The sequence below is a fragment of the Gopherus evgoodei genome, chromosome 1 (genome assembly GCF_007399415.2).
Source record: "Gopherus evgoodei ecotype Sinaloan lineage chromosome 1, rGopEvg1_v1.p, whole genome shotgun sequence".
In the NCBI taxonomy this organism is placed as follows: domain Eukaryota; kingdom Metazoa; phylum Chordata; order Testudines; family Testudinidae; genus Gopherus; species Gopherus evgoodei.
Window position 1 is genome coordinate 211,480,339 of NC_044322.1, and position 23,759 is coordinate 211,504,097.

The 23,759-nt window shown below is 42.7% G+C and overlaps 1 protein-coding gene across 3 annotated transcripts in view; it reads left to right on the top strand.

The window, feature by feature from the left end:
• GTF2E1 (general transcription factor IIE subunit 1) overlaps positions 1–23,759 on the top strand; it is a 115,224-nt gene that overhangs the window by 80,599 nt on the left and 10,866 nt on the right. For all 3 annotated transcript variants that reach the window (XM_030534258.1, XM_030534268.1, XM_030534276.1), the window contains exon 3: positions 15,431–15,632. In XM_030534258.1, coding sequence (XP_030390118.1) covers positions 15,431–15,632 — 202 coding nt within the window. The remainder of the gene's footprint in view (positions 1–15,430; positions 15,633–23,759) is intronic.

The following is a 23,759-nucleotide window of genomic DNA, read 5'->3' on the forward strand; positions in this document are numbered from 1 at the left end:
CGCACCCCTCCTGCACCCCTACCGTGCGCCCCCTAATACACCTTGCACCCCTCCTCTGCCCTAATCCCTTGCCCTGAGCCCCTTCCTGCTCATCGCACTCCCTCACACACCCCAACCCCTGCCCCGGCCCTGCATACAATTTCCCCACCTAGATGTGGCCCTCGGCCCGAAAAGTTTGCCCACCCCCTGGAATATGGTATGCTTGTCACCAAATTGAGTATTGCAACTCACTGAAAGGCTTGTTTACCCCTTTTTCTATATTGTCATTGAATCATCTCTCTCGAGCTCTTGCACTTCCTCTGCATAGAGGTGCGCTTCACAGATTCATTTGGGGATTTTCTTCTAAGGGACCTTGGAATGAATTGTCCTGCATACATTGAAGATACATGCAGAATCATACACTTGTACCAGTTTCTGATGAGGAGAGAGTCTAAGGACAAGATCTGCGGGGATTAGGTTAGTCTTTCAATGTTTTTATGCCAAATGGTCTTTACTAGGTAAAGATTTGAGAAAGAAACTTAATGGTGCTCATAGCCACCTGATCTAATTGTACAATCTTGTATTGCCTTATTTCAACCCCAATAGTTTGGTCTCTCAATCTTTTTTTTTTCTTGTTCCCCATGTAAAAAGTAAATTATGGCCACGCCCCACATCGAACCTGGTTGCCATCCCTATTGGGGGGGTCCACTGGGGTCCACTGTATGGGAGAATATTTCTGAGGAAGGGAGGCCTCACCTTTTATGTTTTTGTCCTTTGCCCAAATCCAGTTGGTGTTTTGCCTCTGCAGAACCTGGTCTCCAGCAAGAGGACTCCAGTTTCTGTTTTTTAGTCTTATTTATTTGGTTTTTTATGCAGAAAGATGATACAGTGGAGTCGCATCTTACATGGGAGTTAGCTTCTAAAGTCAGTGCGTAAGGCGAAAATCACATATAGTCAAAATTACCCTTGAAAATCTCTGAAATCGCCCATAAAGTACAGTATACATGGTTTTGTGCACAGTATACGACCCTGTACAGTAATATGTATAATGTATACAGTAATATACAGTATATGAGTACATATGCAAAATATAATTTTACAGTACTGTATTTTTAATTACATAAAAGAGAGAGAGAGACGGAAGAATGAAAGAATTAAAAAGTTAAAACAGTAAACCTAAGCACTCACCATTCATCCTGGATATCTTGCTAGTCTGCAATGATGATGACACTATTGCGGGGTTGTCAGGGCTTGATGTCGATCCAGGAGACATTGGGCAAGGCTCATCTGCTGCTGTTGTTTTTTCTTGAAAAACATGGTGATCAGCAACTATCACTGTTGTCTCTTGAGCTGCTCAAACATTTCTTGATACAGTCTCAAACCATCTGTAATCTACGTGTGATTTTGAGGCTTCATTCCATAAAGGGATCGTATTCAGAAATTAAATCATTCAAGTGTTTCACTGCTTGGAACACTTCAGCAAATTTATGAAGAGTCCAACTTGCTGGCTCTTCCTGTTCATCCTCATCTTTGTCTTTCGTAGACGATTTTATCAGTTGCTCTAACTCTTCGTTAGTCAGTGTTTCTCTATGGCTCTCAGTTAGTTCTTCAATTTCTTCCTCAAGGATGTCGACAAAGCCATCACCACCCACTTGCCTGGCCACTTGAACAATGCATTTCATTTCTTTGTCAATGGTTGGGAAACTCTTAAAATCATTTACACATTCTTTCCATAGGTTTTGCCAACATGCATTGACTGTTTCAGGCATGATTGCATCCATTGCCTGCTTAATATAAGGGATGCAATCGGCAATGTTGAAGGACTTCTAACACTCCATCACATTAAGATTGGGATCAGCATCCATAGTGCTATGTATCTGTGAGAACGTAAGCCTCGTGTACATGGCCTTGAAACTGCGAATCACGCCTTTTTCGAGAGGTTGGAGAATGGATGTGGTATTAGGGGGGAGAAAGACGACCTCAACATCATTATGCGCAAACTGGAGTTCCTCAGGGTGGCCAGGAGCATTGTTCACGATCAGCAACACTTTAAAGTCAAGTCCTTTGTCTTCGAGGTGCCACTTGACCTCCAGAATGAAGCATTTGTGGAACCAATCCAGAAATAATACTGCCATCAACCAGGCCTTTTTATTTGATTGCCAGAACTCAGGCAGGAAATATTTATTCTTGCCTTTTAGGGCATGGTAATTTGAAGCCCTGTAGAGCAAGCCCGGCTTTATTAAATGCCCAGCCGCATTGCCACAAAACAACACAGTCACATGGTCTTTAGCTGCATTGAAGCCAGGGGCTTGTCTTTCTGATTTCGAAATGTAAGAGCGGGTGGGCATTTTTTTTCCAGAAGAGCCTAGTCCTGTCAGCATTAAAAACTTGTTCCGGAAGATAGCCCTTTTCTTCTATGGTTTTCTTTAATTGTTCAGTGTAGGCTTTTGCTGCCTCTTCATCAGCAGATGCAGCTTCACCAGTAGTCTGCACATTTTTGAGGTTGAAGCAGTTCCTAAAACTGTTAAGCCAACCTTGACTGGCTTTAAATTCGTTCTCATCAGAAGGCTGTCCCTCTTCAGCCGGAGGTTTGAACCACGTGTCTAGGCTAAGAGCCTTTTCTTGCCACATATTGCCATCGATAGGCACACATTTACAGTTGGAGTCTTCCAGCCATAAGTTTAATGCCTTTTCAGTCTTCACTGAAGTCCTATCACACACCTGGCTTGTCACCTTAGCAGTTATTGGGGCACTTGATGCCACGGCTTGACGAATTTCTCTCTCTCTCGAATTTTGATGGCCTGGATGCTAGATTCTTTGTGGCTGTATTTATGCGCCATGCATACCATCTCTCAATAAGTCCAACACAGCCAGTTTTCCCTCCAGCGTTGGAACAGATCGCTGTTTCTTTGGTTGAGCACCAGATGAAGTAGTTGGCTTGCTTTTAGGGGCCATGTTGTACGAAAAATACATATCTTTTAACACTAGAATCACACTCAGCGTGGCAAGATGTGTGGCAAGATGCTCACACTTTGAGAGGCACAGAGGAACTGAGAGTGACTGAAGGACCAGCAGATTCACATCTCACGCTCACTCCGGGGCATACGCTCATTGTGCACGTATAGTTGAATTCACATAAGTTAAATACGCGTCTGATGCGACTCCACTGTACAATAGAGATTAAGGTGAAGAAAGGAGAGGTGGCCCCAAATATAGAGGGACGGTGTTTGTACAAGATGAGCAAAGTTTGAAACCTGCACCTTTGATTTAACTAGGCAGCATGGGTGGGCTGGTCAGAGGTGTTACGGTTAGCATCCATAGCTCATTTCTATCTTCTACTTGGGTCCCTGCGGAGAGTCCCATAATACTCTCTCTCTGTGAATGAACAGAAAGGAAAAATAAGACAACCACAGTGATGGGTAAAAAGTAAAACACTACAGTTTCTTTCTCTGAGAGCGTAGAGAGATATGCACATAAAGCCAGTCCAAGCTTTAGTAGAGACCCTTCCTAATACCATGAATGAGGCTTTCATTCTGGATAGCTGCTGGAGCCCAGTCTGTCCTGTACTCCTCTCATGCTGTCTTCCCCCATGCCTTCTCTCTCCCCATTCCTAGCTCTAGAATGAGTGAGGTTCCCTCTTCTGGTCCACTTTTAAAGACAGTCTGTAGTACCTATATCACTGTAATTTTCCTCCTCTTGTACAACAATTCTGGCTCTTTTCTGCAATTATCCAGATCTGTCCTTTGGAACCTTTCTTTCCATCTGCTCCTATTCTCCGCACTGAGAGGAATGTCATTCCTACCAGCCACTGCCTATTGTCTGTGTGATGTGGCATACTGCCTGAATTTTCAGTCCAGTTTCCAGATTACTCTTGTTCTTGTTAACCACACATGCAAAAAAAAGTGATGGGCTAGCCTAGTTGCGTAGTTGTAGAGCTTTGTTGGGGTCATATGGCTGAGTTGTTTTTGTTTTTGTCTTTGTCTTGATCTCACATTACACTTACTGGATCTGCTGCATGAGGGTTCTGAAACAAGATATATCAGGGACAGAAGTGATCAAGGAAAGAGCAACAAAAGAGTCATGACAGGTGTGTGCATAAGGCGAAGGGAAGGGCTTTCATGTGACGCCTAGAATTTGAGACGCCTAGAATTAAGAGAAGCAGTAAAAGAATCTAGAAGTTTATTTGGATGTTTCTAGTTACCCCATCCCAATACAAGAGTATGGTTGCATGTGGTGAAATATAACAGGTAGCTCATTTAAAATGAATTTTAAAATACTTTTTATATGACTAAGAACAGAATTTAGAGTTTTACTAGCAAATATGAAAGTGTTAACCGCCCTGATGTTTCTCAGCATAAACTTCCAGCTTGGTCAGGGAGAAATGTCCTCTCATTATACAGTATTACACACTTGGATTCACTGAGTTGTTTTTTTTAAAGCTGCTTTCTGAAACATCTGGATGAGATGGATGGTCCATTGGTCTGATCTGGTGCATCAAGAAGAAAAGGATATTAATACTGGTCTATTCCAGTACTGCAGAGAAACAGGATACCAGGCCAGATGGCCCATGATGAGTCTGTCTGTATGGCAGTTCTTAGTTCCTAAGTAACCACTCACTGAAAAAAGCTGAATGGTTCTCTTTAAGTGCCCACCAGTGTATGTCATCCTTAAAATAGGAGGAAAAAGTAAGCTGAAGAGCAGCATGCCTCTTGCTCTCCCTTCAGGACAGAACCTGCTGAGGGAGTAGAGGTTTTGTACATTGTAATAACAAATTAAATTCAAGAATATGAATGTGGTTAGGCATAAGTACAAGATGTTTGTTCTTTTCTCCTGTGCTGGCCAATCTTGAAATACTAATAAATAGAATATTAAAAACAAAACATTACCTTGGAGTTCTTCCTCTACCTAGCCGCCTTATTTGAACTCCTGTGGTCGGCAGTTTAAGCCAGACTTATGAGGCTTGCGACTTTTTGAAACACTGCTGTGGAAATATAGGCTTTTGACATTGGCCTATTAGCCTTTCAGATGAGTGCCTAGAGACTGTTTAAGAAAAGTATTTCACTTTCACTCTTTGTTCTTAAATCGATACCTTGTGTGTACATGAGGCTTTGTGTTCCATGCAAATCCTTTCGGCATCCATAACACTTCCCCTCTGAAACCCTTCGTTTAACAGGTGTTTACTGTAGTGAGGGAATTGTATTTTTAATTTTTTTATTTATCTACATTGTTCTCTGGAGGCTTAAATGGCTTTGCGATGAAAGCTTATAGAGCTGGGAATTCTAATAGCTGCATCAAGCAACAAGGAGAAGTAAATCTCTTTAAATAATCAACATACACACAAAAAACAGTGTGGTCTAACAAAGGAGCATAGAGCATTGAAATCATAAACTCTAATCTTCGTTTGGCCATTAACACTCTCACTGTGTGTGCTTGAGCTAGCCACTTAATATATCTGTGCCTCTGTTTTCCTGTGCATAAATCAGGGATACATATCTCCTTTTATCATGCGCATTGAAATCCTCTGGAAAAGATACAGTACTTCATATATGTTAAATGTTTATTATTATTTTAAGGACACTTTAACAATAAGAACAAGAGCTGCTGAGGCATCTGTTTGATGCTCTGAGATAACGTGCACTGAACTGCCTCATTAAAATCCACTCTGTGGCTTAATGGAGGCCTTCTGTTTCCAGCACTGCCAGTCCCTAACCTTTATGGATGTACACGTTTCTGAAACTGAGAGTACATAATGCATAAGCATATGTATTGGTTAAGTGAAATTTCACTCCGGATGTGGTGAGACATGATTAACAGCAATTATGAATTACCATCTTCTCCTCATCTTGCTGCTAATGCAGCGTGTCTGTCTCTCCTCTTGATCTATAGTTGCCATTTTATTTATTTTTAATGAAATTTTATTTAAAAGGACAGACAGGAAATTCTGAGAGCTTTTCATATGCTGGGAAATTGTAGTTTTGGACCCTCCAGAAGGTGGCATTTCCTGAACACACTTCTGGTGGGTATTAGTCAAAAATAACTCTAGTGAATGCAAGCCCTTAAATACAATATCTGTTATGTATATTTCAAAATAATAGGGGCTTGGTAATGCAGTGGGTTAATGCACCAGCCCTTCATTACCTGGGTGCAACCTTGGCTTAAGTCCCAAATGAAATGTTTGGTCTCAGTTTACTACTTAGAGGGCAAATCCATATTCTGAATCTATCACATAATTGGGTAGTACCTGCTCAGGAGAAGCCCAAGGAATAAGCCAAGGGTGCTGCAGGTCAGGTTTATTTTCTTTGGCATAGCTGTGAGGATGGGGGACAGAAAAAGCAGAATGGTGGCTTCACTGCTCTCACCCACTCCTTTGCAGGTCTGAACCAATGTGCATTGGGAAATTCACACACTGCCCCTGTTTGCTCTAGTGGCAGTTTCTCATAGAAGGCCTGTGGACTTGCCTACCTGGCTTTGAACTAAATCCATAATGCTTTCCACATGCTCTTCTGAGCAGCACCTTTCATGTGTCACTTTCACCTCTCCATTTTCAGATGTCTCCAGGCTCTTCTGACCTTGCCCTGTCATTGTCTTTAACCTCTGTATTGTGTCTTGGTCACAGTGAAATTCATTCTGTTTGAAGGTGAGAGAAATTTAAAACAAGTATTTTTAAGTGTCATGATGAAAGCCTATGCATTTTAGGGTGAGATTGGCAAGGTGACTTTTATCCAGGGTTTTGGATTACAAATATTCTCTAGATGCCAACCTTCATTGTCCATAGCTTGATGCAGTAAACGTGCATTTGAATATCTAGAGCCCCAGACAAGACTAATATAAAAATATACACGCTCTTCTCATGTTACATTTCAAGAATTAATGCTGCAATCAGCTTTGAGCAGTGGAATGTCCTCAAGAATTTGAGATCCAGGGGACCATAAAATCTGTTTCAAAAAGATTAAATGTGGCATTAGTATGGTTTATGCTAAATAGTGTTCTCTGTAACTGCCTTTTTTAATACATGTTGGAATAAACTGGAGTATTTGTATTTATGAGATTCTGATAAATTTGCTTATTTAAAAAACAAAACAAAACACCTTGCACATTATTGCCAAAAGGGGCTTGCTTTTTTTGAAAGTGAACCATGAATGCAAACGTGTCTAGGGCCATGGGATACCAAAAGGGGCATACAGGCTGCAACAACATGAAAGGGAGTAGAGACCATATATCCTCAGGACTGGAGCCTAAAATGCTCCACATCCTGGCCGATTTTGATGCTTTCTCCTCACAGTCATGAGGAGTTCTTTATAGAGGGCTGGGAGCCTGGGTGGTCCAGAGGGATATGTGAAATGCCTTGTGTATATGAAACACCTTGAATTAGGAACTCCGGAGTTCTAATTCCAACTATGCTACTGATATTTTATAGCAAATGACATAATCTCCATGTGCCTCAGTTGTCCTTCTTGCTCCAGTTTCTGGTAGGCAGGTGTTATCATCCTAACACACAGCAGGCGCTAATTGGTCCCTCTGCCAGAGAAGTCTTAGCAGGAGGCCAAGGATTAAATGATCTACAGAGACTGAATACGTTCACCCCTACAGATAGTTCCTCAGGCCAGTGCTAAGGCACATTAACTAAACTTGTTCAAGGTCACATAGGAAGTCAGTTTTAGACATGGAACTAGAACCTGGGAGTCCTGACTTCCAGACCACTGCTCCAGCCCTCCATTCCCTCAAACTACAGTATGTGGTGCATAAATAATGATTCAGAAGCTATTGTGACTGAGCTGCATTTCCCCTGCATAATGAGTCAGAAGGGCGATGCCTTCGGTGGTGTGGTAAATGATCCTCTAGACCCTGGAAATCAATAAGAGCTGAAGGGAACTTAATTATAGGCAGTACTGGTAGCATTGCCTATAATTAAGGGTGACCAACATTTCCCATTTTGAGAGCCTGTTTTCAGTTGCTTATAACTTTGTCAAACTGTAACCATTTGGCTTAAGTTTTTCCGTATTGGTTGTCTTCCTCAGGCTGAATTGTTTCGGAAAATTACAACCAAAACAGTTCACCCATGTTCAAGAACAAGGCTAGGGAAAAATACTTGTTTTGTCTGTGTTAAAAAAAATCCGTGGTAGGGTCCCCATGCTTTGGAGCAGGGACCTGAAATCTGGCAGGGAGTGGACTTTGTTTCAGATGTACCTTTGTGCTGTTCCTGTGACAATCCACCCAAATTTGGCCAGGTTATAAACCTTTGGGAAAAAAATGCAGTCTGCACATGCTCAGTAGAGACTTATTAGATTTGTAGCAGCTAAAATCCTTGAAGATTCCATTCATGCACCTTCCTGGGCTGAGCAGGACGTTCGCCTGCAATTTCAACTGGGGCTGCTATGGGCCTATCCTGGCTCCTGAACAGAACGCAGAGGGCCAGTCTCTGCTCTCAATGACTCCCTGCTGGGCCTCAGCAGAGAGGAGGAAACAGTCTGATTTGAATGCAGAGGAGTAAGAATTAGACCTTTTGAAGAGTGTAGGCAGAGTTGATTGAAACAATTGTCTTTGGTGAGGGGGGGCAGGAGGGGACCTGGAATGGTTTGGGGGAGAGACTGAGATTGGGAGCCAGGCAGAAAAACGGGACATGGGGACTGGCAGCCATTAAGGATGAGGAGCTCAGGTGGCAGAGTGTGACTGACTGGGAAAAAAGAATGGAGCTGAGAACCAGGGGTGAGGGGAGAGAAGAGACTGATCTGATGAGGATGTGGGGAGAACTGGGACTGGCTGGGCAAAAAGCCTGGGCCAGGGAGTTAGAGAGTGAGAAGACACTGAGATTGGGACTGAGAGTTATTTGGAATGGTGAACATATGCAGAGGGTGGGGGCTCCTGGGAGTCAGAGGAGTAGAGAGACCAATCTAGTGAGAAGCTGGGAGCAGGGAAACAGGGATTGACTGGACAAAGAGCTGGGGGATGAGGCTGGGCAAGGAGATTGTGACAAGAAGCCTGAGGAGTGGAGACTGGGCCTGGCTGCATGAGGAGAATGGCGCTGATGTGAGGAGCCAGGAGTAGGGAAGGGATGAGACTATGACAGGGAATATTGAAGTGAATGGAATAGAAGGGGTTAAACTTGGGGTGACTGGCAGAAGAGTGTATGCCGTTTACAGTCCCCTCCAAAGTTAGTGCCCAAGATTCCTGAGTCCCACCGTTCGTCTGTCCTTGGGTTTCACAGGTATTTGCTGACCACAAAGTGTGTCATCCCCCTCTAATGCTGGTCCTACCTGGTAGTAGGTTTTCAGCCTATCAATTACTCTGTTAAGTCAAGCAGTAAACTGCTGTGGTGAAGCAATAGGTTCCAACCTTCTGATAAACCATGTGGATGTGTGTGTCATTATCAGAGCCCATCATGGAATTTCTGGTTTTTTCAATTTGCTTTTTAAAAAAAACATAGAAATTAAATACAAAAAATTACATTAAAAGAGTATTAAGGTTACAAAGTCAAGCACCCAGAAGTTAGGAAATGCCAGGGTTAAAGTTACCCGTGCATCCTTAATTCAACCCCTTGTTTGGGTGTATGGATTAAGATATGGTCTTTAACTAATGATTACATAGTATTTTGTTCCACAGAACCTCTGCCTCATTCAGTTCCCAGGATCACCTGCTCTGGGGATAAATCAGGGTTACATAATGAAGAAGGCTGTTGTCTGTTAGATCCCTGTTTCATTTGTTGCAAAAGTTGGAAGGTGTGTAGTGAACGAGACGGGGACTCCAGGAAGGGAAAGGGCAGTCTCAGAGTTAAGGCAGCTGAATGCTGCCTTGGAGATACGGGTTCTGACCCTGCTGCTGCCACAGCTCCTACATGATCCCAGGCAAGTCACCTAAACTGAACTTTTCATAAGTGTTCGCTCATTGTGTGTTCCTCACAATCTGAGTGCCTGACTTGAGAGCCTCAAGTCTGATTTGCAGAAGTGCTGAGCGCGCACAGCTGCAACTCAAGTCAGTGGGAGCTGTGCTTTGAATGTATGAAGTGCTATATAATTCTAAGTACTCCAAAAAATCAGGTCCTAGGCATCTCAAATTGGGAACCTAAAATTAGTGGATACTTTTGACTTTAATCTCTGTGCCTCAGTTCCCCATCTGTAAAATGGGGATAATAATATCTGCTTATCTCAGAGGGGTATTGTAAAAAATATATTCATTAAAATTTAAGCATTCAGATACTATGGTGATGAGCACCACAGACAAGCCCATGAGCAAATTAATAATTGTGTCTTTAGAGCAGAGTTTGAAACATGTGCAATAAATAAGACCTGGAGCCATTCATAGAATAACGAGAATAAAACAAAATATTGAATAATTGCTCATTAAGTGAGCACTGTCCATCCTGTGTATTGAATGAACCGGGGGTCCTGTTGGAAAAATAGTGTGTGATCATGTAATTAGATTGTATCATAAGATATATGCAAAAGGGGGGCTGAATCAAGGTTGCACAGGCAACTTTAATTCGGGCATCTCCTAACTTTTGGGTACTTGACTTTGCAACCTTAATACTCTTTTAATATAGGCTTTTATGTAATAAAAGTATAGCTAATACGGTGCATATATTCATGGATTATGTGTTTAGTATAATGTTTAGACTTAGCTGTTGACTTTTCCCTTTATTCAGTCCCTGGTGGCCATATTTCATTTGACCAAATATTCTGGCCTGCACACTTCAGAACCTGATGTGCTGCTTACCTGTAGTATGCCCACTCACCAGTTTGTTCACCCTTGCAAGTCTAGGAGTGTACGATTCTGATCTCTTTCAGATAAGTATCTTTTTACACACTGTAGATTTCCATAGAGAACCAGGAGAAGTACAATGAGTGTGCACGGTGGCTGGGGGAAGAACAACGACATCTATTTCTGGTTTCCCATTTCGAAGCCTCTTGACTGACCACTTTCTTTTTTTTTTAAGATAGGATCACCCTTGCTGGCCAGGATATCTGACCACTTTGGTTTGCATGACAGCATCTGATTGGAAAAGTAAAACTGTGCCTTTGTTGGGATGACAGGAGGAATGGTGAATGGTGCAAGTCTGACAATCTCTGACCATAGAGCGACCACTATTTCAAGTTTGTCTAATGGGACAAATTCCTGTGTGACAACATTGTAATGCATGTTTGGCAGAAAGTTGTATCAAAGTTGTTATGATGCAAGATCTCAAGGCAGTGATGTATAGTAGTGATATATATGGTGTATGATAACACCCATTGTTTCATGTTCTCTGTGTGTGTGTGTGTGTGTGTGTGTATATATAATCTCTTCCTACTGTATTTTCCACTGCATGCATCTAATGAAGTGGGCTGTAGCCCACGAAAGCTTATGCTCAAATAAATTTATTAGGGCTTGTCTACATCAGAAAGTTGCAGCGCTGGTGAGGGAGTTACAGCGCTGCAACTTTGAAGGTGTACACATCTGCAGGGCACCACCAGCGCTGCAACTCCCTGTTTGCAGCGCTGGCCGTACTCCCGTTTTGTCTCGGGTGTAGAGGATCCAGCGCTGGTGATCCAGCGCTGGTAATCCAATGTAGACAGTTACCAGCGCTTTTCTTGACCTCCGTGGAAGGAGGAAGCCTCTGGTAATCAAGCTGGTTTCCTTTCCCGGTTTGCTCTCTCGGTCCCGGAGCCACCCAGCAAACCGCAGGGAAGGAGACCTGCTTGCTCGGGGTTCCGGGACCGAGAGAGCAAACCGGGAAAGGAGACCAGCTTCGCCGCGGTTTGCTCTCGCGTTCCCGGAGCCACCCAGCAAACCGCAGGGAAGGAGACCTGCTTGCTCGGGGTTCCGGGACCGAGAGAGCAAACCGGGAAAGGAAACCAGCTTCGCCGCGGTTTGCTCTCTCGGTCCCGGAACCCCGAGCAAGCAGGTCTCCTTCCCTGCGGTTTCCTGGGTGGCTCCGGGACCGAGAGAGCAAACCGCGGCGTTCCCGGTTTGCTCTCTCGGTCCCGGAACCCCGAGCAAGCAGGTCTCCTTCCCTGCGGTTTGCTGGCTGGCTCCGGGACCGAGAGAGCAAACCGCGGCGTTCCCGGTTTGCTCTCTCGGTCCCGGAACCCTGAGCAAGCAGGTCTCCTTCCCTGCGGTTTGCTGGCTGGCTCCGGGACCGAGAGAGCAAACCGCGGCGAAGCTGGTTTCCTTTCCCGGTTTGCTCTCTCGTCCCGGAACCCCCCTTGAAGCCGCCCAACAGCGCTGCAGTGTGGCCACATCTAACACCACTTGCAGCGCTGGTTGCTGTAAGTGTGGCCACTCTGCAGCGCTGGCCCTATACAGCTGTACTAATACAGCTGTAACAACCAGCGCTGCAAAATTTTAGATGTAGACATGGCCTTAGTCTCTTATGTGCCACAAGTACTCTTGTTCTTTTTACAGATACAGACTAACACGGCTGCTACTCCGAAAGTAATCATATAGTGATTTTGTGACCTCTTAACATCCCACAAGTGAGGTTTTCAGCATTGTCCTGGTGAGCGTCACTTGAGACTAGCTGCTCTGCTCAGTTCTGCTCCTAAATGTGGATATTTCTTGTGAAGTGCTGCCTCGCCACAAAAAAACTTGAGCACAATTGCAGGAAACTTGTCACTCCAATCATTCTCCAGATTTTTTACGTAACTCATTATATTGACATTTAGTTTTTGTTCCTTAAGAGCCGTGGAGAAGTTGCAGTCAATCAGCCTTAGTTTTAAGAATTCTATTAAATTAGAGCTGCATTAACTCTGATCTTTTTTTTAAGGTGCTTTGAATTGGAGCTGTCCTAACTGTTTTTAATCTTTAGTTAAGAGGCCGGAGGTTCATGAGTGAAAGTGTGAAGAGCCTGAGCCGCCTAAGAAATGTTTAACTGAGCTTTTTCTGTAGGGCTTGCAGTCAACCACTCTCCATTCAATAAACTCATAGTATGAATGTTACTAATTATTACTAATTACTCTAGACTTGTTCAGATTGTTCTGTGAACTCAGGGGTACTGATGGCCTCAGATGTGGAATGTGAATGAGATCAAACTGTGACTTAAACCTTAACTGGACTGACAAATTTATATAATGTGCAGTTTCTGCATGAGTGGTGGTACTTTTTATAGCATGACAAAATAAGCATAGTGCTTTATGCGTGGATTAAGAAAGGGCTGTAGAAAGCCATTGTTTTCCCATTCTCACTCGGCGTCTTTTGCCACTACTGTCAGTGCTCTTGCTTTCCCATGCAGATAATGTTAACTTTCTAAAGTAAGGGCTGAGGTGCTTGTTTTGTCAATTTTTTCAAAATGACTTTGACTTCATGAGTTCAAAAAGTTGACTTTAATGTAAACATTATTGGGTTTGTTTTCTGTCTAGGAAAAACTCTGGGGGTAGAGGGGAGAGAGAGAGAAATGAATGCAAAAAAATGAAAACTTTGTGTAGGGTATACATAAGACACTAATTTTGTGTCTGCTTAGGTTGCAGTGAGGAGGGGGAAGACAGATTTGCCATCCTGGATTCACAGCACAAAGAGAAAAAATTCACAAATATAAACAAACTTTAAAAATTTAGAAATCCCTGTGAGGTGCTGCAGGTTGTACCTACTGTAATAAACAGCACTTACTGTAGTGTTTATTTTCAGAATACTAACTAATTCTTGCAACCACTTGTGAAACAGCTAGGTAAGTACTATTCCCATTTTGCATTTGGGGAAGCAGAGAGCTAAAGTGACTAGCCCCAGGTTCATGTGGTAAATATATGTTGGAAGCAACATGAGACCCTAGGAGACAATGCCCCCATCAACTGAATCTAGAACCCAATGGTTAATGTACAACAATTTACACAGTTGTGGCTTTAGGAAACTTTCAGTGCAGTATGGCAGATATTCTGACCCCTCTCCCTGGCCCAGTTTACCTCTTCAAAGTTGACCCAGAGGCTGAGTTTGCACATGGTGTCAATGATCTAGCCATTGGTACGCATGTTCATCGTCAGATGAGTTGACTTCCCTACGCACCTTGCCAAGTCAACAAATGAGACTGCTTTTAAATAGAGTGCAGGCTTTTCATGAAGCAAGAGGGCCCTGGGGACAGTAATGTAGTGAGGTAGCAGGTAAATATTATTCCCAGTTCACAGATTGGGAAACAGAACAAGGGGAAATTACTTGCCTATGAGATGCTTTAATCTAGTCGATTGGCATGGGACTAGGAATGAGAAGCTGTGGCTTCAAATCCGGATTCTGACACTGACTTTGAACATAACCGTGGGCAAGTCACTTCCCTTCTCAGTGCCTTAGGTTCCCTGTTTGTAACAAGGAATAATATTTACCTTCTTCACAGGGCATTGTGAGGCTACACTAAATGTTTGCCATATAAAGGCAAAATAATGCAACCAGTTAGTGGTAGAGGTGCAAAGATAAATCCAAAAGCCTCTGCTCTGAGCCCTCAATTTAATCTTCTAGGTAAGTAGCACCACTTTCTCCATCTAGGATTTGGGATGACCTAAATTTCCTACACATCGTTGCAAGTGTAGCATGAGATAACACATTTTGCAGCAACTGTAATGTTGAGCTGGATGGTGAAGCCCTACTGTAAATGTGCTTCGTAGCCACAGATTGACAATTGAAATGGATCAGAAAATCCTACACTGTAGGAGTACTTAAAAAAAAAAAAAAAAACTTCAGTGGTACTAAACCAATTTCCTTTTCCCTTGGCTTGTTTCTTAGATCGTGATGATCTACAAAACAATCTAAATTAGAGTAAATTCTGACCTTTTTTGGAGTTACACATACACAAGATTTCTAATTGGAATACAAGAGACCAGGTTTTTTTCCTTTTTTCTTTATAGTCAAGCAACTCTAAACTAACAGAACAGATTTTTAAAAAGATAAAGAAAAATTGTCTTTGTTTGGAGACCAAGCATGGAAAATGTCTGACTCAAAGAAATTGTTGGAGAAAATTACTACCAACTGAAAGAGAGAGGGAGTGGGTTATTCTTTTAGTAGGATGTGAGCATTAAAAACACTGTTTTTAGTAGCAGTATGGAATGAAATTGAGTGATCGCCCCTCCCACCAAGGTTATTTTAGAGAGGGATGAAGGCAAGTTCTTCAGACACTGCAAGCCCCTAAATCTGACCATCCCAAAATACATCTTGAAACTGATATTTCAGTGCCATTAAAATGTGTGGTAAGGAAAAGAATGTGTCATGCTAGGATATGTCTGAATGGTGCAACTTGCCTTCCTTTAGGGCTTTGCAGAGAGAGAGGCTTTGCAGAGAAACCCTAACCAGTTTTCTGCATCACTGGATGGCTTCGAAAGTCTCACTTTATCTGGTTAAAATAATAATCAGGTATATTATGTGTGGGAAGAAAGCTGTCCCAAGGAGAAAAGCTATTTAGTTGCAATCTAAGAGAACAGCAAAATACTTCTCTTTAAGTGCTGCATAAAGATGTGGGTCTTTTGACTTTCTCCTAGTGCTTAGCAACCTTTTTTCTGTTTAGGAACCTTCCGCTGTACGTTCTGTCAGAATGAAGTGGAAGAGGATGAGTCGGCGATGCCCAAAAAGGATGCACGGACTCTTGTGGCAAGGTTTAACGAGCAGATTGAGCCCATCTACGGATTGCTACGAGACACAGAGGATGTTAATTTGGCCTACGAAATCCTTGAGCCAGAACCCACAGAGATTCCTGCACTGAAACAGAGGTGGGTATGGGCACAAAGTCCTCTTCAGCCACACAGCTTTCATATTACATGTTGATCTGCCTTAACCATATTGTTGGCCAGATCTTGGTAACTTGTTTGTTCAGTGTCAGCAATGCAGGATACTGATAAATAATCTTTGCCTCAAGAAATTTACAGTCTAGAATTGCCGGGAGACCAGGGCTGCAGCCATTTTTCATAAAACAAAGCAGACTGAAGCTGCCCTTGCCTTTTAATAAGAATATTTGTCCCACAGGAGGCTATACATAGCTGCTGCGTAAGAAGCTGAGACCACATAGTTTTCCAAGACCATCTTTAGCTTTAAAGAAGAGCTGTAACCACTTTACAGAGCTCTGTAGGCAGCCTCTGGACTCCAGGACACACTTTGGCCACCTCATGCTGTTTTACTGTCTTCTTTGCATTGGAAACATCTTTTCTTTCACCTTTTTTTCTTCTGCTTCTATGAAGGTTTTGAAACTCTAAACTAGCGGTCGTCCACACTTTGCATTTTCAAACCCACTTATATCAAAACTCTTACCCAAATAATTTCTTTGTATATCTTTTTTATTCCTATTTTCCCTCACTTGATACACACCTGTAGAGGGAAAGACCTGTAACAATCAAGAACTCTAAGATTAATATTTTCCTAGCCTTAGGAAACCAAAGTGCATCCTTCAGAAGATTTCTAACTATGCAAAAGGAGATGACGTTTAAATAACGCAGAAAGATGCAGTGAGCTGTCAGGTTTGTCAGCTGTGGTGAATTCTAGTGTGTGCTGCCTATTTTCAATTTAAAAAAAAAACTTATGCACCTCGGGAAAAAAAAGTTACACTACTGGAGTAATCGCTCCCACCAAATATAATGCTGTTGGTTTTTCAGGTTCCTTTCTTTCACATGCAGGCTAACCTGTCTAGTCCCTTCTAGCCAGGGAACTCAGATGTGAACTAACTAATGTTCTCCATCTTACAGATGAAGAAACTAAGTTGTATACAGAGGGAAACTGACTAGTCCAAGACCAAATTGTCAGATACAGGAGTACAATTTTTGGCGCCTTTATTCCTAACAATATGGCTTAATCATTAGACTTGGCTTTAAAACCAGTTTCTGTAGTTTGACTAACACATTTGGGATAACCACCTCAAATGAGAGAAACAGGCCTTTTTCAAGCCTCCACATGGCTATTTTATCTCTGTGACCAGAAAATTAACACAGCAAATGCCTGGTGCAGCCTCATGAATATTGGTTAAATAACAGCAGCCCCCACTTACGTGGCTCTTAAATAGTTCAAAAAAAAAACAAACATTGTAAATGATTAATTACTCTGCACGGACATACAAAATAAATAGGCAGCTTCTTAAATGGTTACTTGAACACAACTAGCTTCAGCACGTAGAGCGATTCAATTATTTATTAACTCTTATTAATTCAAAGCAACTAATTGCATAAAAGTGCTGCAGTGAAATTTAAAAAAAGAAAATCTTCTTTCCTGCATCTCCCCTCCCCCCACTACCCCCACACCTACCTCTGGGTTATTTATTTACTCCATTTTACAGAGTCTTGAGATACTGGAATCATTGGTAAAACTGACATCTACTGAAGAAAAAATCTTCTGAATTTCCTGTTCACATAGGAGCAAATAGCTCTGTGTGTCTTCTGGAGAGCTTTAGCACTCACTGTCTACACTGGAAATGATCTATCAGTCATGCATCTTCATTGCGAGGCTGGTCAAATCATTTACTTAGACTTTTCTAGACAATCTTAAGTGATATTTTGTAAATCCTCTACTAAGCATGAATTTTCCCTATGCAGGTATCATAGTAAGAGCCTGCTTTTCATAAACCAGCCCCAGTGGCTTTCCAAATGGATTGAATTTAATATCCCCTCCACTTTTTCTGGTTTAAAGTACCAGCACCTTGTGTAATGTAACAGCCTAGATTTCCTGAATGACCTACTTTTTGCAATTACACTACCAAAGGCCATGAGTCAATATACCTTTTAGTGGAAGCTGTTAAAAAAAATAAATAATAAAAATATATGGAGATATACCTATCTTATAGAACTGGAAGGGACCCTAAAAGGTCATCGAGTCCAGCCCCCTGCCTTCACTAGCAGGACCAAGTGCTGATTTTTGCCCCAGATCCCTAAGTGGCCCACTCAAGGATTGAACTCACAAGCCTGGGTTTAGCAGGCCAATGCTTAAACCACTGAGCTATCCCTCCCCAATAGCATGAGAGCGTTACCTAATTTTCATTAATGCAAATCGCAGATATGTACTTAAATTACCATACACATCTGTTGGACTCTAACGCCTCAGTTTTTCTATGCTTGTCTTGTCTTCAGTTTCTACAAACAGTTGAGATGCAAAACTTGTGTTTGATTTAAATACGTATAATCTGAGGTCTGCTTATTTTTTTCTTTTAGTCATATCCTAGCCCTGCTAAAGATGCTTTGTGCAACCTTAAAGCCAGTTTAATCAGTTATGCTGGGGGTCTTTCCATGTAAGATGACCCACCAACAGCGTAGAGCCAATGGAGCCAGCCACACTACTGCCTAATCCCTGGTCTCCAGCTGAGCTGTTGAAGCCAGGCAAGTTCAGGGCATCCCTAGCATGAGCTAGGGGACAAAACAGCCCTAGAATCAAGGGAGATGGAAAGTTCGTTACAGGAGTTGCTCTCTCTCTTCAACTCTGTTCCAAGCGCTGCCCTGGTGCAGCTGAGCATCTAGTCCTCTGTCTCTGTTCAGTGGTGTTTAATTCACTTCTCCATAGCAGGGACACTGAACAAAAAGGCACTGCTTCTTTATAGCAGCAGGTAAATCCCCAGTCCCATGGTCTCAAGGGGCTGCATTGTTGCTGCTAACAGCATAATTGATGATACTGTTGTACAAACAAAGAAGAAAATGGAGCCATTTACTTAACAGGGGTAAAATTGTAGACATAAACCCTCTTGGCTTTGGTTATCGTGGGGCATACCAAGGAGTTAAATCACTCATTACTCGCTGTAAATTAACCACATTGCAGGAGATGGTTTAATCTAGTTTACAGGGATAGGTATCTTTTATTTAAGAATTGTGACTTTAAAAAATTGTCCTTGACATCATTGGATAAGTATATCACAACTAAATGGAACTTCACAGGGAAAAGGAGGCTTTGAATTGACAAGGCAATCCCTGACCCTGCTGAATACTTAAATGTCACTGCTGCAGTCCTGGTGAGGGAAGCTTTTTTGCACTGTAGGAAAGTGGATTGCATAAAATTGTCAGGGAAGCTCTACGGTTGCTGATTTTTATTGTGGGGGAAGGAGAATGGTGCTTTTCACAGAACACATGCCTTTCTTTCAAAACTGAAAAGTACTAGTATTTGAAATAATACAAATAGAGAAAAAATCTCTGTGTGGTTGCATACATGATCTGCATGCATAAAATAGTCTCTCGCGCTTGCTCAGAAATTCAAGTTTTTTTCCTGATCAGGCTGACTATAGGAAAGAAACACAAGTCATTGATTCTGTCAGGGCTGCCCAGAGGATTCAGGGGGCCTAGGGTCTTCTGGGGCAGGGTGCCCCCACTTCGGTGGTAATTCAGCGGCGGGGGGTCCTTCTGCTCCAGGACGCGCCGCTGAAGTGCCCCGAAGACCTGCGGCTGGGCCCCCCTGCCGCCAAATTACCGCCGAAGACCTGGCACTTCGGCGGCGGGTCTCGCTTCGGCAGTAATTCAGCAGCGGGTCTCATAGACTCATAGACTTTAGGGTCAGAAGGGACCAATACGATCATCTAGTCTGACCTCCTGCACAAAGCAGGCCACAGAACCCTACCCATCCACTTCTATAACAAACCTCTAACCTATGTCTGAGTTATTGAAGTCTTCAAATTGTGGTTTGAAGACCTCAAGCTGCAGGGAATCCACCAGCAAGTGACCCATGCCCCATGCTGCAGAGGAAGGCGAAAAACCTCCAGGGCCTCTGCCAATCTGCCCCGGAGGAAAATTCCTTCCTGACCCCAAATATGCCAATCAGCTAAACCTGGAGCATGTGGGCAAGACTCACCAGCCAGCACTCAGAAAAGAATTCTCTGCAGTAACTCAGATCCCATCCCATCACAGACCACTGGGCATACTTACCTGCTGATAATCAAAGATCAGTTGCCAAAATTAAGCTATCCCATCATACCATCCCTTCCATAAACTTATCAAGCTTAGTCTTAAAGCCAGATATGTCTTTTGCCCCCACTACTCCCCTTGGAAGGCTGTTCCAGAACTTCACTCTTCTAATGGTTAGAAACCTTTGTCTAATTTCAAGTCTAAACTTCCTAGTGTCCATTTTATATCCATTTGTTCTTGTGTCTACATTGGTACTAAGCGTAAATAATTCCTCTCCCTCCCTAATATTAATCCCTCTGATATATTTATAAACAGCAAGCATATCCCCCCTCAACCTTCTTTTGGTTAGGCTAAACAAGCCAAGCTCTTTGAGTCTCCTTTCATAAGACAGGTTTTCCATTCCTCAGATCATCCTAGTAGCCCGTCTCTAAACCTGTTCCAGTTTGAATTCATCCTTCTTCAACATTGGAGGCCAGAACTACACACAGTATTCCAGATGAGGTCTCACCAGTGCTTTATATAATGGTACTAACACCTCCTTATCTTTGCTGGAAATACCTCACCTGATGGATCCTAAAACTGCATTAGCTTTTTTAACGGATATATCACATTGGCGGCTCATAGTCATCCTGTGATCAACCAATACTCCAAGGTCCTTCTCCTCCTCTGTTGCTTCCAACTGATGTGTCCCCAATTTATAACTAAAATTCTTATTATTAATCCCTAAATGCATGACCTTGCACTTTTCATATTAAATTTCATCCTATTACTATTACTCCAATTTACAAGGTTATCCAGATCTTCATGTATGATATCCCAGTCCTTCTCTGTGTTAGCAATACCTCCCAGCATTGTGCCATCCGCAGACTTTATTACCACATTCCTGCTTTTTGTGCCAAGGTCAGTAATAAAAAGGTTAAATAAGATTGGTCCCAAAACTGATCCTTGAGGACTCCACTAGTAAACTCCTTCCAGTCTGACAGTTCACCCTTCAGTACGACCCGTTGTAGTCTCCCCTTTAACCAGTTCCTTATCCACCTTTCAATTTTCATATTCATCCCCATCTTTTCCAATTTAACTAATAATTCCCCATGTGGAACCGTGTCAAATGCCTTACTGAAATCGAGGTAAATTAGATCTACTGCATTTCCTTTGTCTAAATAATCTGTCACCTTCTCAAAGAAGGAGATCAGGTTGGTTTGGCACGATCTACCTTTCGTAAAACCATGTTGTAATTTGTCCCAATTACCATTGACCTCAATGTCCTTAACTACTTTCTCCTTCAAAAATTTTTCCAAGACCTTACATACTACAGATGTCAAACTAACAGGCCTATGGTTACTCGGATCACTTTTTTTCCCTTTCTTAAAGATAGGAACTATGTTAGCAATTCTCCAGTCATACAGTACAATCCCTGAGTTTACCGATTCATTAAAAATTCTTGCTAATGGGCTTGCAATTTCATGTGCCAGTTCCTTTAATATTCTTGGATGAAGATTATCTGGGCCCTCTGATTTTGTCCCATTAAGTTGTTCAAGTTTGCCTTCTACCTCAGATGTGGTAATATCCACCTCCATATCCTCATTCCCATTTGTCATCCTTCCATTCCCCCTAGGCTTCTCATTAGCCTTATTAAAGACTGAGGCAAAGTATTTATTTAGATATTGGGCCATGCCTAGGTTATCCTCAACCTCCATTCCATCCTCGGTGTTTAGCGGTCCCACTTCTTTCTTTGTTTTCTTCTTATTTATATGGCTATAGAACCTTTTACTATTGGTTTTAATTCCCTTTGCAAGATCCAACTCTGCATGGCTTTTAGCCTTTCTCACTTTATCCCCACATGTTCTGACCTCACTAAGGTAGCTTTCCTTGCTAATCCCACTCATCTTCCACTCCTTGTAGGCTTTCTGCTCTTTCTTAATCACCTCGCTGAGATGCTTGCTCATCCAGCTTGGTCTACAACTCCTGCCTCTGTTTTTTTTCCCCTTTCTTGGGATGCAGGCTTCTGATAGTTTCTGCAGCTTTGACTTGAAGTAATTCCAGGCCTCCTCCGCATTAAGATTCACAAGTTCTTCAGTCCAATCCACTTCCCTAACTAATTTCCTTAATTCTTTAAAGTTAGCCCTTTTGAAATAAAAAACCCTAGTCCCAGATCTATTTTTGTTTATCCTTCCATCTAGTTTGAACTGAATTAGCTCATGATTGCTCGAACCAAGGTTGTCCCCTACAACCATTTCTTCTATGAGGTTCTCACTACTCACCAAAACCAAATCTAAAATGGCATCCCCTCTTGTTAGTTCTTCAACTACTTGGTGAAGAAATCCATCAGCTATCACATCCAGAAAAATCTGAGCCCTATTATTCTTACTAGCACTTGTCCTCCAGTCTATATCTGGGAAGTTAAAATCTCCCATGATCACACAATTCCCATTAGTGTTTACTTCATTAAAAACATTGAAGAGGTCTCTATCCATATCAAAGTCAGATCCCGGCGGTCTGTAGCACACCCCAAGCACTATCTCAGAGGAGGCTCTAGTAGCGTTCTTTCCCAGTGTGATTTTTGCCCAGATAGACTCTGTCTTATCCATTCCATCACTTCTTATTTCTTTACAGTTAACCTCATCATTGATATACAATGCTACTCCACCATCTTTGCCTTTATTTCTGTCTTTCCTAAATGGCACATAGCCTTCAATACCTGTACTCCAGTCATGACTACTATTCCACCACGTTTCTGTTATCCCTATAATATCCGGTTTCACTTCCTGCACCAGTAGCTTTCGTTCCTCCATTTTGTTACCTGGGCTCCTCGCATTAGTGTAAAGACATTTTAATTTTTGCCATTTGGCTTCAGTGACATTCTTTACCTGGTTAGACACAGACAATCTACCACTAGCATCACCTGTTAGACTGGTATCTACACTAACCTTCCTCCTCATGTCAATTCTTCTGTCCACGGCTGTATCCCCTCTTACTTTGTTTTCTTCCTTCTCAATGTTAAATTCCGGCTTGGAGATCACCTGGACATCTCCCAATCATCTCTCCCAAATTCCTAGTTTAAAGCTCTCTTAATCAGTTGTGCGAGCCTCCATCCTAGAAGTCTCTTTCCCTCCTTATTCAGGTGAAGTCCACCCCAAGAGAACAGTCTTCTGTCCATAAGTGCTTCCCAGTGGCCGTACATCCCAAAGCCCTCCTTATAGCACCACTGCCTGAGCCATCTGTTGATCACCCTAATCTTGTCACACCTTTGTTGCCCTTCTCTAGGAACCGGCAGAATCCCACTGAAGATCACCTGAGCCTTGATTTCCTTAAGCGTCTTCCCCAGTCTAGCATAGTCTCCTTTGATACGTTCCAGCGAGAATCTAGCCGTATCATTCGTTCCCACATGAAGGACAATCAACGGATTCTTTCCCGCTCCCATTAGGATCCTTTTCAGCCTCAGGTCCACATCCCGTATCTTAGCACCCGGCAGACAGCACACCCTTCTGTTCTCTGGATCAGCTCTAGTTACAGGCCTGTCTATTCTTCTCAGTAAGGAGTCTCCAATCACATAGACCTGCCTTTTCCTGGTGACAATGTGATTCTCCAGTCTATCCCCTGCACCCACTGGCTGCAAGTCCTCTCGATTCGTGTTCACCCTTGCAATCCTCCTGGGGCTCATATTTGGTGTTGCCTCCATTGACTCCTCCCCTCTTCCTGTAGGACTAGCAGCTCTTCTCTTTTTCCTTGCCCTCTCTCCTTCAGCAACCACCTGCTGTGCCCCTTCTTCATTTTCCAACTCTGCAAACCTGTTCCTGAGTTCTATTTCTCCTTCACTGGCCCGTCTTTTCCTCTGCCTGGTTCTCTTAGTCACATGCTTCCACCGTCCACTTTCCTCACCCAGCAGTCTCTCCTCAGAAATCTTTGGTCCTGCTTCCATCTGCAAGTCTGAGCTTATCCCATCAGCCGCCTCATGTCTTTGCTCCATCATCTGCTCGAACCCGTTTCTAAACTCGACCAGAGTTTCCACTTGCATCTCCAGTCCTCGGATCATTTCTG